This window comes from Microtus ochrogaster, chromosome 16 (genome assembly GCF_000317375.1).
Source record: "Microtus ochrogaster isolate Prairie Vole_2 chromosome 16, MicOch1.0, whole genome shotgun sequence".
Taxonomy (NCBI): Eukaryota; Metazoa; Chordata; class Mammalia; order Rodentia; family Cricetidae; genus Microtus; species Microtus ochrogaster.
Genome location: NC_022018.1, coordinates 29,538,009 through 29,551,581, shown reverse-complemented (window position 1 = coordinate 29,551,581; position 13,573 = coordinate 29,538,009). Strand labels below are relative to the sequence as shown.

Here is a 13,573-nt window from a genome sequence, read left to right as displayed (position 1 = left end):
TTATCATTTGTTATTATTGTTTATAGTTGTATTTGGTTTAGTTCTGGCTTATTTAGACAAAAGGGGGAGATGTAGGGTTAAGCCAGCCCCTTTAGGGGGCAGATTTTGCCTCGGGCGAGTGTGGACTGATAAATCGAACGCATGGAGGCTGCGCCCTCCTTTTTCCTTTCCTACCTCCTGGGCTACGCGGAAACCTAGGTCTGTAAGTTTATCATTAAAGTTGTAAATATTCCTTTATATCTGCATTGCAATTATTTACGCCGATACAGCCAACTCTCCAAGGACAGGTAGTATGAGAACCAGATGCACTGCTTGGCTTTCTGCTGCCATTATAAACAGCTGGGAAGGAAAGGGTTTATTTAATGCCTTACACTTCCAGACCACAGTCCATCATTGAGGGCAGGGACTCGAGCAGAAACTGAAGCAGAAAACATGGAGGAATGCTGCTCCAGGGTTCACTCCCTTCCTCATTCATCGGCTAGCTTCCTTCCATAGGCCAGGTCCACCTGCAGAGGGATGGCGCTTTCCACAGTGGGGTGGGCCAACTCACGTCAGTCCATAGTCAAGATACTTCCTCAAAGACATGACCTCAGGCAAATCTGTTCTGAGCAATTCCTTAACTGAGACTCCCTCATGACTTTGGGCCCTGTCAAGTTGAGAGCTAAAACTAACCAGGACACCAACACAGACTGAGTACCACCAGATCTGCTTTCAAAGTGCAATTACGAAAGATGTTGGAACCTCATTGTGAAGCATATGTGTGGCAGTTTTATTAATCTCCATGCAATCTGCATGTAAACACCTTCAAAAGACTAAGGGGAACTGAGGAGATGGTCCAATGGTAAAATACTGGACTTGAAAGCCTATGGACCTGAGGTTGACATTCAGAACTGATGTGAAACAGCAAACAGAAAACAAAATTTAAAGCCAGGTGTGGTTGTACATGTTTTCAGTCCTAGGACTGGGAGGTGGAAATAGGTAGTTTTCCTGGGGCTAATTGTCCAGTCAGTCTAGACTGTTCAGAATTCTAGGCCAATGAAAGACCTTGTTTCAGATATATTGTGAATGGCATCTAAAGAACACCAGTGACTGCTTTCTGTCCTTCATATGAATAAGCACACACATGTGCACTAACAGATACGTGAACACACATGCACACACACACAAAAAATCACAAGGACTAAAGCCAGAACTATGCGTTGGATATGGGTATTGGGGTTTTTTCCCCACATTCTAATGCAGAAGACTACTAATTTATTTTCTTCCACAGGCAGGAAACACTGTTTCAAGGCTCAAAAAAAAAAAAAACCCTATGAAATGGAACTTGGGGATTATTGTTTAGGATTTTCATCAGAATAATCCATACATCCACCCAAGAATAAAAATCATGAATTGTCACGTAACTGTTAGTTATACGGGCACCACTAGTGAAATAATGGTAAGCACAGTGATTGCTCACCTGCAAAGCCATTGGGAAATGAATAATATACAGATCGACATAGTCCAATTGAGCTTTCTTCAGTGACGCTTCCAAGCAAGATCGAACCAATTCTGGTCTATGGAAAGTGCTCCAAAGCTACCAAAGTTAAAGAACAAAATTTTAAACTCAGAGTTTATTCACTTTTGCTCAATTACTTTATTTAACAAGGAGACATTTTCCTACAGCTGGAAACACCCTCCCTGCTTTTCTTTTTCTTCATTGGTTTTTCACATACAAACTCCATTGTGTGTACAGTCCAGTGCCTGCCACTGAGCTATGTAACATGAACATCATTGCTTGCTTGCCTATTACCAGTTTATCTACTGAACATGGAATGGAATATTTAAAGAGAAAGGTTGTTTTCTCTAATAATAATGTTGAGTTTACAAAGTAACACTCAAGATTGGTCTAAATCACTCATCCCTTCAACCACACAGGAAGTGCTAGGACTCATCCAATATACATAACTGTAGGTTGTAGGAAAACCATTTTGTGGGCATGTTAGTGTGTGCTGGACTTAACTGAATACACTTTAACTATGCCTTTTATGAACAAAATCTCCCAAAAAGAAGTTGTGTCTGCAGAGACTGACTGGCCGACTGGAACTTCGGTATGTGGTGAGGCTGGAATGCTGCGGGTCCAGAAGCAAATTATCTTATCTTGGATTAGTCATCTGGAACAGTCGTTGCTTGTGCACCTCTGTGTCAGAACTAAGATCTTGTGACTAATGGATAAAAACAACTGAGACTAAACTAACTTCTCAGGCTACTAACTTCCACACCAATCCAAAAGCTAAGAATGTCATCAACAGCATGTTAAACCTATAAAAAAAATCTCTCTCGTCTCCCTCTACCTGGTGTACCCACCAATGTATTTTAAATGTACAGTTCTTTATGATTTTCTTTGTTCTATAAAAATAAAAACACTTCATGATACTACTTTCACGTTGGAAAATAGAATTTGAGGTTAGGTAAATCTGTGTTCCTAAGCCATGTTTACTCAAAATGGCTCCAAGATAAACTATCTTTTATTTACTTTAACATGAGAGCTATGGTTCTTAAGACCCTATAGCCTGAATAATATAGACTTTACTATCCTTTTGTGTAAAATCTGTCCTCATAGAACACTATTTACTAGCCTGGGACAAATGCCTCTACCAGCCCATGAAATGTCTCAAGCAAGTACCTCTTTCTTCCCCTCCTCAGCAATGAAGCTAAGTGTGCTCTGAGCTCGCTGGTGATGAGAAATGTCTTGCTTTGTTTTTCATTGTTTATCTCTCTAGTTAACTGGAATAGGAGCACCACAGAATGCCAGTAAAGGCACCCCAGAGTAGCACAACTTACAGTCCCCTGGTTTTGTTGAATCTCAAGTTCTACTTCAATTCCTCAGCAATGATCACTGTTAAGTCATGGTCTAGCTCTAGCTCTGTTTCATTCTACATTTCATGATGAACCACACTGTTTTGACCTGAGATTCAGCACAGTATACTTACATGAAAGTCATAAAGTTTAACTCAACAAAGAAATAATTATCCATTTTTATCCTATCTTTAATACATCACTGTGTGAATAAAATTTTATACCAATAAGTAACGATGTATGAAACAGGTATTGATCCAAAGACACATTGTTTCGTCAGTTGAGCCACATTAAATATGTCTACAAACATCCCATACACAAAATACCTTTGATGTATAGAATATATCTTCTCTCTTCACAGTACCATCTGCAATCTTGCTTCTAATGGCTTGTCCTGCTTCCTCCTCTATTCCATACAAATAAGCAGAATCAAAATGCCGGAACCCAGCATCTATAGCTATTTTGGTAGCCTTGATAAGTTCATCCTTAGGAACCTAAAAGAGCAAGCAAAAATAGTATCTGTGTAATGAAAGACATCTCAAACACAAACAATGGCTTTCCAGTGAATCAACTTCTTTCTTGGAGTTGCTCACAATGTGTGGGGATAAGTCAATTCCAATTTTCCTGGATCTCTTCCAATCAGCCTCAGAGCGGAACATTCGCCAAATCTGCTCAGTCTAAAGCAATCAGCACAAACTGCCCTTGAAATCCTGAAAAATATCTCCTAATTCAGTGATTTGATCAAAGGACTCAGAGGTTTAATTGAGGTAGCATAGAAAGATAGAAAAACTTACAGGAATGGGATACAGCCTCTCTTTTGGAGTCTGGTTGAAGCCTCTTACCAGCAGAGAATCAAGAATTCCAGCACAGTTAGCAATGTGTGCTCTGATGGCTATAATATTATAGCATTCCTTTCATATTCAAATATTTTGTATTAAGTAGCAATAAGCTTGACATAGGTCCTGGCGTGTCTTTGCCTTGTAGACATTGCTTATTTTCTCAAATATTTTCTGGGCATCTCAAATAAGACTGTTAATGTTGTATACAGTAAAGATGTCCAGTTTCATGGATCCCTGTGAAATAGTTTTACTTTTACAATTATGATCCTGCCATGTGTCATTCAGAAGCCACTCCATGAATTCATTTAGATATATCTTATGAACACTTTGAAGATAATTACTTCACTTAAATGGTATATATGACGAGTATGAAAAAGGGTGGCATTACCTTAAAAAGTCCACACCTACATTTGGGTGTATCTTTTTCTTGTAATTAATATCCTATTCTTAAATCTCTGTTTTAAGGTGTGCTTTAGGACTAGGCAAATGGCTCATTTGGTAAAATGCTTGTTACACGAGATGAGTTTCTGAGGTCAATCCCCCAAACTCATGTAAAATCATGGGGTGTAGATGATCATACTTGTAATCTCAGAGCTGAGGAAGCAAGGCAGATCTGCCACGCCAACTCAGTCTGCTTGCAGAGCTCCAGGCCAATGACAGATACTGCCTCAAAAAAAAATGTCCATAGAGCACCAGAAGAACACCCAAGGTTGATCTCTGACCTCCTTGTTCATACACCTATGTACAGTGCATGTGTGTACAAACATAGTCATATACTTGCTCACATACACACATGCACACACACATACATTAGTGTATTTTTGAAAACAAAAATCAAAGAAACTATTCTATAAAAGAACTTAAGAATTTTTTCAATGAAATTACAAATGTCAAATAATGTCTTATTACATTTTCTCTCCCCCCTCTGTTTCTCTGTTTCTTTCTTTCTCTTTTTCTAAAGCAATTATTTTTAATTCTATAAAACCTACAAAATTCATAATGCAATTGCACCTACATAAACAAGTACAAGTGGGCAATGATATTTGATGATTGTGGGGGCCCACAGATATAAGTCCTGTTCCACCTTGATTAAATTTCTTAGAGTTTGAGTTTATTTTTACCTTCAGTGTAGTTACAAACAAGGTGGCCTGACCTAGGATGTGGTTACTTGGTGGTTTGAACATTAAGATGGCCCATAGAGGTGGATCTGCTCCACCCTGACCTAAGGTCAGAGAATTCAAGCCTATTCCTGTTACTTCACTTCTAAAATAGGAGGTTTGACATAAGGAGTGGCTGCATATCCTGTCCAAAACATCAGAATGCTTAACTTGGGAAAGAGTGACCTGCTATCTCAAGAATTGAAACAAGTAACTGTTCTGCTTTTTTATAGGGTTATATAATCATATGGCAAACAAATGTGAGTGGATATAGTATTCATTTTTCACTGAGTTGCACTCCGGTACTATCCTATGTCTCTGTATTTCTTTTGTCTCTCTGTCTATTCTGCCTAACATTTCTAATCCACATGCCCCTACCGTGGAATGTACAGACTCGTCAAAGCTAGACCACAACAAATGGTAGTGCATTACATTCTATCACAAGACTCTTTCATGTAGAATAAATTCTAAGAGGACAGTGAAATGACCATAGTTGAACAAGTACAAAATAATGAACTGCTCATAAAATCATCGCATATTGAAGTCAACTTGATATGGATGATTAATGAAATGTCCCTTTACTAAGAAAGCCCAAACCTTGAGTCATTGTCAACATTCTTTGTCTGCTGATTCAGAGCTAAAAAATAAATAAAAAAGAGAGAACAGCATTCTTTCAATATTTTGCTTTCACAATGTTGGACAGAGGCCACTTGGCCCTGAAATAATCATACAGAAACCATATTAATGAAATCACTGTTTGGGCCATTTACTCTAGCTTCATATTGCCTAATTCTTACATATTACTTTAACCCATTTCCATTAATCTGTGTATTGCCATGTGGCTGTGGCTTACTGGCTAAAGTTCCAGAATCTGTCTCCAGCAGGGCTACATGGTCTCTTTTTGACTCTACCTTCTTTTTCCCAGCATTTTGTTTATTTTTCCCCACCTAGTTCTGTTTCCTGATAGCTCTGCTATAAGCCCAAAGCAGCTTCTTTGTTAACCAATGATATTCACAACATACAGAAGGGAATCCCACATCACCTCCCCTTTTCTATTTAAATTAAAAAAAAGGTTTTAACTTTAACATAGTAAAATTACATATAACAAAACAGGTATCAAGCAATAATTACAGTTACAATATCTATATCTACTTTAATTTTTATCATAACTAAGAAAACTAACTATAAATTTTTCAACTCCATCAAAGACTACAGAAAGATATATTATTACAAGTGCATTGTAAGCAACTTCCAAAACTCTAGAAATGACAGGGACTTTTTGCTGCCTAGACAGTCACCCAAAGTTCTTCTGTACGTTAGGGCATCCATCTTCAACCTGTTGGCCCATAGTATCTGGCAGACTTTTCCATGAAACAGAAAATTTCAAAAGCAGTTCTGCCTATATTGGAAGTTTTCAGTCACTTTCTTCTGTGTCCTACAAAATGTCTGGCAGACTCTTTCATGAAGCAGGAACCCTGAAGGATGGTCTCACCTTTAGGCAAGTTCAGCAGTCATTTCTCTGTGGGTCCTGCATGTCCAGTTCATCAAGCAGTCCAGGCAAGAACAGTTTCTTGCTCAAACAGCTAACCAACTCCATAAGGAGTCTCTTCAATGCCCATCTTTCTCTTGAAGTAGATTGGAGCTGCCAGGAGCAGATGTTTCTAATTGTCATGATAAGTCCTCAATTCTTAAAACATTTTAAATGCCATATTCTATAGTCTTTGAAAGGTTTGAAGAATTCCTATCTATCTGAAATATATCTCTGTATATCTAGACAATCTAACTAACATGACTACAATTTTGACTATTATTGATGATTATCTATTAACCTATATTTCTTAATTATACACAATATTTTTAAATGAGCTGTACAAACACAATACCATAATCAAGAGCAGAAATATACATAACACAACATTGACCTTAAATTTGTATCCATAAAGCAAGATCAATACTAATGCAAATCTCTATAGCATTTTCCTTTAAATGTAAACAAATATTTGTAGACAATATTTGGGAATATGGGCATAGTTTTTCTCCAAACTGCTTCTGCTATTTATTGGGCAAAGTAAATTTTTGAGAGGTGTTCAAAGTGACATTTCCGGGGGTCTTGGTCCATTAAACCTCACTAGTCTGGAAGGATTCCACAGGTTCTCACCCTCAGTGGAAACAAAAGAAGAACCTCTTTTCTGGCTACCTACCATGGAATGTACAAACTCATTGAGGCTAGACCCCAACAAATGGTAGTGTATTACATTCTAAGCCAAGACTCTTTCATGTAGAATAAATTTTAAGAGGACCATGAAATAACCATAGTTGAACAAGTACAAAATAACAAACTGCTCATAAAATCATCATACATTGAAATCAACTTGATATTCATGATTAATGAAATGTCCCTTTACTGAGAAAGCCCAAACCTTTGAGTCATGGTCAACATTCTCTGTCTGTTGATTCAGAGCTAGAGAAAAAAAAAAATAAAGGAGAGAGAACAGCAGTCTGTCAATGTTTTTCTTTCACAGTCTGTTGAAAAATTATCTCATGAATGACTTGCACAAACGAGAATGTGAAAGAACCATCTTGTTTTGCTAAAAGATGCCTGAAGATACATTTTCAAACTACAGTTTCATGATGAAGTGGGGTGAGCAGTCATGTCCAATTTTCCTTTTGCATTAGAATGTTAATGGAGTCGGAAAAAATGAGATAGGTTAGAACTTGACCACAATTCTTTTACTTATCAAATTCACACAGCTTACAAAACAGGATTAGCTAGATACAGAACAATAGTATGTCATTTATTAATTTGACGTGCACATATATTTGTACAATTCATAGACATGTTACTATATTTCATTAACACCTGAGTCTAGTCTCCCTTCACCCACATTAGACAACTTACAACTGCCTATAACTCCAGTTCCATGGAATTCCACATCTTCTTCTGGAGTTGAGGTATGATATCTGTACCCCCACACATACATAATACATACATGTGTATATACATACATGAATTGAAATTAAAATAAATCTCTCAAAATACCAGAAATGATGACATTAATTTAAGTGATATCATTTATGTGGAACTCAAAATGTTATATTTAATACAAATAAAAGGAAATAATAATGCTATGAGTTATTAAAACAGACATATGAGCCCCCTAATATCAAATAAAAATATCTATTTGTTCTGGTTCTATTGTGAGAGAAAACATTCTTATGAATATAACACACATCATCTTAACTATATAAAATTGTCTATAGTGTTTTTTTGTGTTCAATATGGCAGCTGGCACCATGAACTTCGCCATTTTTTATTTGAAAATGAGATAAAAATTCAGTACTTTAGATATTGCTCTATAAGCACAGCTTACATATATGCATCATAATTTTTTAAAAATGAGTTATAAAGAATATAATCAAAATGAGCTTGTTTTTACTGATACATGGATTTGATTCATCTTCACCAACAATAAAGATAATAAGAATGAAGATAAGTTATAAATTTTTTCTTAATTTTCTTGTTTGTGCATGTGTTTGTCTGTGTGTGTGTGTGTGTGTGTGTGTGTGTGTGTGTGTGTGTACACACGTGCATGCGTGCCTGTGTGTGTGTATGTGTTGGACATCTGGAGCTCTAGGAAGACATATGAAAGTCAGTTCTCTCCTTACACCATATGAATTCTAGGGATCAATCAAACTGCTGTCACCAAAGACCCCACACAATTTTCCAGGAATTGTTTTCTCTAATGTAGTCAATCTTCCTAAAATATTATAATGTTCTTCTTTGACACTTTTCCATTTAAAATTTTTTCATCTTATGTATGTGAATGTTTTGTTTGAATGGATATCCATGCCTCACTTGTTTATTTCCAGCAAAGTAAGAAAATGTTGTTGGATGCCCTGGAACTGGAGTTATAGACAATTTTAAGTACAATGTGGGTTCTTGGGATGCAACTCTTCTGCAAGAGTAGCCAGTGCTCTTAACCACTTCTACCTCCAACAGTTGTGATTCTTCTACCTCCAACAGTTGTCCCTTTGGGCTCTCTTAAGCCTATCCCTATCCTTCTCTAAGTTGTACTGATCTCTACAAATTTATTGAAACCATAGCTGTTGTAATATGTTTGCTCCTTACCTCTCTCTCAAGCTATGCATGTTATGAAGTAAAAATTCCTACCTAAAGAGGTAAAAATATCCCTGCCATTATGTCTTCTGCAGGAGAAAACTGCCACTCAAGCTTTAAGTGCTGTCCTTGACACTCACTGAAAAACCAGAGGATGAAACCAGAATGTAAGCATTTTCCCATGAGAACCTCCTGTGGTTTTTTGATTCAAATGTCATAAACAGGAACAAGGAACAAGAATTTAGAGTTGCTTTGTTAAAGTATAGTACACCCATACAATGTTTTATTTATTTCTTTATTTGTTTGGTAAATGTTTCTAGAGTGAAAGTAGAAAACAAATCTTATTTCATCACAGGTCTGGAATTTCTGCTGCGGTCCTCATTCCCTGCTGCCCAGCAAAACACAATAAGCTCATCATTTTTTTCATAAGCAACATCTCTAGTAAAGTCTATCAAAATATTTTATCTGGATCATATCTATCAGAAAAGGCAATTACTTAAATCACAGAAATAATCCACGTCACTAAGCCCATTACAATCAAACTCAAAGCACAATAGGAGCACTCATAGCTGCTTTCCACTTATTGCCAAACAGGCAGAAACTAAAGGAAAAGCAGAGTCGAAAATAAACAGTACTGTCAACATAACTCTCCAAGGAACAGTAGCAACACTGCCTTCCCTATTATATGAGGATAAATCTAATCTGGAGATTATAGAGGTCTACTTCAAACAGGAGCAAACCTGAAAGTACCCTTCAACCTCCACACATCCTCGATTATTTTTTATAAAAACCCTTATATCCAAGACACAAATGTTACCTTATTAGGCACAGTGGTTCCAAACCCCAGTATAGGAATGAAGTGACCATCATTCAGAGCCACACGCAGAGGCACAGAACTCATAGCTTGTCAATCAGGCAACTAAGCAGGTCTTGAGTCTTCTGCTTGCACAGGGTGCAGGCCAGCCAAATGTGACAGCTCCTTAAATATCTAGTGGAAAGTTAAGCAGTGGCATGTGGGAGGAGCTGCTTAAAGCAATAGTCCACAGGAAAGAGAGCTAAAGGCTGCTTACATTTGTATGAATGTGAACTCTAATAAATTACTGCAGAGTGAAAATGAAAGCATGAATTTCTTCTAGAAGAAAAGAGTCTGTTGATAATCCACACCGACTTCTTTAAACTGGAAAGTAACTGATCAATCACATGTTACCTACAACTGCTGCTGGGAGCTCAGTTTCTCTTGAAAAGGGTATCTCTTCTTTATTTTGTAAACAGTAAGATTCTCATTGTGACTTTTCCACACAGACACATGGTATCTTGATCATACTGCCTTGCCCACAATGCCTTTTGTTCTCTCTTTGACTCCCTAAACAGCCCGCCTTCTACTCTATGTCTTTCTGAAAATCTAGACACCATCTATGGGGGACACATGAGCTATTTGCCTTCCTAAGTTGTGATTTTTATGTTTATCGAGATCCTTTTCACCTAGCTTCATCCACTCTCATGCAAATAAGATATTTTCCTCCTTATAACTTAATAAAAGTCCACTTTATATGTAAGCCACATTTTCCTTATCCATTCATCCTCGGATTGGCACCTAGACTGATTCTATATATTGGTCACTTTGCAAAGTACCTTTAAGAACACGGGTCTGTAGATATTGCTATTATTCTCACTTTGATTCATTTGCATACACTTCAGGAGCAGCATATCTAGAACAAAATGAAGTTTATGTTTTAGTTTTCTAAAGCTACTCATACAGATTTCCATACTGGCTGAAGTAACTGACATTCTTACCAGCATTATGGAAGGACCCCACCACCATTCTTCCTCAACAGCGTTCATTGGTCTTTATTTTCTGGATTCAGTCATCTCATTGGTGACAGAATCTCTAGCTTGGCCTTGCATATTCTTGATTGCCATAAACAGTGAACATTCTTTATACTCTTATTAGTCATCCTAGAGCTCTTTACTTTCTTCATTTATGGTTGAATGGTTTATCATTTAGATTGTTCAGTACTTTAAATGTTCTGGATGCTCACACTTTGGAAGGTGAATAGCTGGTAAAGGTCCACTTGTATTCCATAGGCTGTTCCTTCACTTTGATAAATTGTTTCCTATTTCTACTGCTTGTATTTTTCCATATGTTCTATATGCTATGCTGAGATTTGCATAGCAGTTAGGAAGGATATCTTTTCTACTTTTTGTAAGTACCTGCTAAGTAACCAGCCTTCTCTTCGAGACATCATCCTCTATAGAGAAGAGAGAACAAACTAAAGAAACAGTACAGAAATTTAAAAAATGAGATAGCTGAGTTTGCCTTGTTTTCATCCATGTGATGATGATGACACACACAACTGAGTGGAGCACCCTCAGAAGTGATACTGGTACAGCCACCCTTCTCTTAGTGGTGTGGAATGGCAGGATTGCTTGCTACACTAGCAATTGTATTGTCATTGGAACAGATGAAAAGGCAAACACAACTAACACTGCTTCAACTAAGGGGGGGGGGGATTCAAACATGGCCATCTTGCACTATGTAGTGTAGATTGGACTGTCTCCTTGAGGTATGGGCTGTGCTACATGATAATAGAGGTTCCTCCCAAGCCTCCAAGAGACTAGATAATGTACTACAACCCCTGAAAGTAACAAATACAGGATGAGATTGGAAACAAGTTATGATGTCAGCTGTGCAGCCCTTGATCTGGGCAATAAGACAAGTAACTGAGCTAGCAGTCAATAAAAAGTAATAAGAGAGGAAGTCCAATGAAAAAAAGACAAGTGGATGCATGGGTTATCTGTATGAACAATGAAAGGTCCTGACACAATATCCTGAGTACAAATCTAAGCTGTGTTAATGAAAGGAGTGATCAAAGTAGTGAGTAACATAAGACAGGATTATAGCAGCCTTTAACATATCACAGAGGTGGTTTCCAACTTGGTAAATGAGACAAAAGCTAAAGGATTCACTAGGGTCTGGAGAATATAATCACTGCTACTGGTCAGGCTTCAATAGCATCTTTGTTTCTCAAGCTATTGAAAGTCGCACCCACCCTTATTTGAGGAGCTGGTAAGGGAGGGAGTGTCAGTTTGCATTAAGTGTGTGGCACCTGGTAAGTGAGTCATGCTGAATATATGAGCAGCACAAACTGAACTTCTTTTGAAATTAAAAATAAAAAGAATACATGAGGTTGGTAGGGTTCGTTGGATCAAGGTGGAGTTAGGGGAAGTGGAGGAGTAAAATATGATCACAATATAATAATTATTGTGACACTCTCAAATAATTAATAAGAAGTATTGTGTTAAAAGAAAGTAAATTGATACTTATCTAAAAAATGTCCATTTCTTTTGCATTTTCTAGTTTTGTGGCATACAGGCTTTTGTAGTAAGATCTAATGAGTCTCTGAATTTCCTCTGTGTCTGTGGTTATGTCCCCCTTTTCATTTCTGATCTTATTTATTTGCGTGTTCTCTCTCTGTCGTTTAATTAGTTTGGATAGGGGTTTGTCAATCTTGTTGATTTTCTCTAAGAACCAACTTTTTGTTTCATTGATTCTTTGGACTGTTTTCTGTGTTTCTATTTTGTTGATTTCTGCCCTCAGTTTGATTATTTCCAGTCTTCTACTCCTCCTGGGTGTGTCTGCTTCTTTTTTTTCTAAAGCTTTCAGGTGTGCTGTTAAGTCTCCAATGTATGCTTTCTCTGTTTTCTTTAAGTGGGCACTTAGTGCTGTGAATTTCCTCTTAGCACTGCTTTCATAGTGTCCCATAGGTTTGAGTATGTTGTCCCTTTATTTTCATTAAATTCAAGGAAGACTTTAATTTCTTTCTTGATTTCTTCCTTGACCCAGGTGTGGTTCAGTAGTTGACTGTTCAGTTTCCATGAGTTTGTCAGCTTTCTGTGGGTACTATTGTTGTTGCCTTCTAACTTTTATCCGTGGTGATCAGATAAGTACCATATACCAAAGCTAAACCAAGACCAGGTGAACGATCTAAATAGACCTGTTAGTCGCGGAGACTAGAAACCGTTATCAAAAATCTCCCTCCCAAAAAAAGCCAAGGACCAGATGGTTTCAATGCAGAATTCTACCAGAACTTCCAAGAACAGCTAATAACTATACTCCTTAATGTATTTCACAATATAGAAACAAAAGAGTCATTGCCAAATTCCTTTTATGAAGCTACAGTTACCCTGATACAAAAACCACACAAAGACCCAACCAAGAAAGAGAACTACAGGCCTATCTCACTCATGAATATCAACGCAAAAATTCTCAAGAAAATACTGGTAAACCAAATCCAAGAACACATTAGAAAAATTATACATCATGATCAAGTAGGCTTCATCCCAGAGATGCAGGGCTGGTTCAACATACGCAAATCTTTCATTGTAATCCACCATATAAATAAACTGAAAGAAAAAACCATATGATCATTTCATTAGATGCTGAAAAAGCATTTGACAAAATTCAACACCCCTTGAATTTTGCATACAAATGGATGGAAATAGAAAACACTATCCTGAGTGAGGTAAGCCAGACCCAAAAATAGGAGCATGGGATGTACTCACCCATATTTGATTTCTAGCCATAAACAAAGGACATTGAGCCTATAATTAGTGATCCTAGA

The 13,573-nt window shown here is 37.3% G+C and overlaps 1 protein-coding gene across 1 annotated transcript in view; it reads right to left on the bottom strand.

The window, feature by feature from the left end:
• LOC101988147 (3-alpha-hydroxysteroid dehydrogenase-like) overlaps positions 1-9,956 on the bottom strand; it is a 27,272-nt gene extending 17,316 nt beyond the window's left edge. Inside the window, exons 1-3 of the mRNA XM_005354915.3 lie at positions 9,769-9,956; positions 3,165-3,332; positions 1,460-1,576 (exon numbers count right to left, since the gene is read on the bottom strand). Of these exons, the coding sequence (XP_005354972.1) occupies positions 1,460-1,576; positions 3,165-3,332; positions 9,769-9,852 (369 nt within the window). The 5' untranslated portion in view covers positions 9,853-9,956. The remainder of the gene's footprint in view (positions 1-1,459; positions 1,577-3,164; positions 3,333-9,768) is intronic.
• Between the last annotated feature and the right edge of the window lie 3,617 nt (positions 9,957-13,573).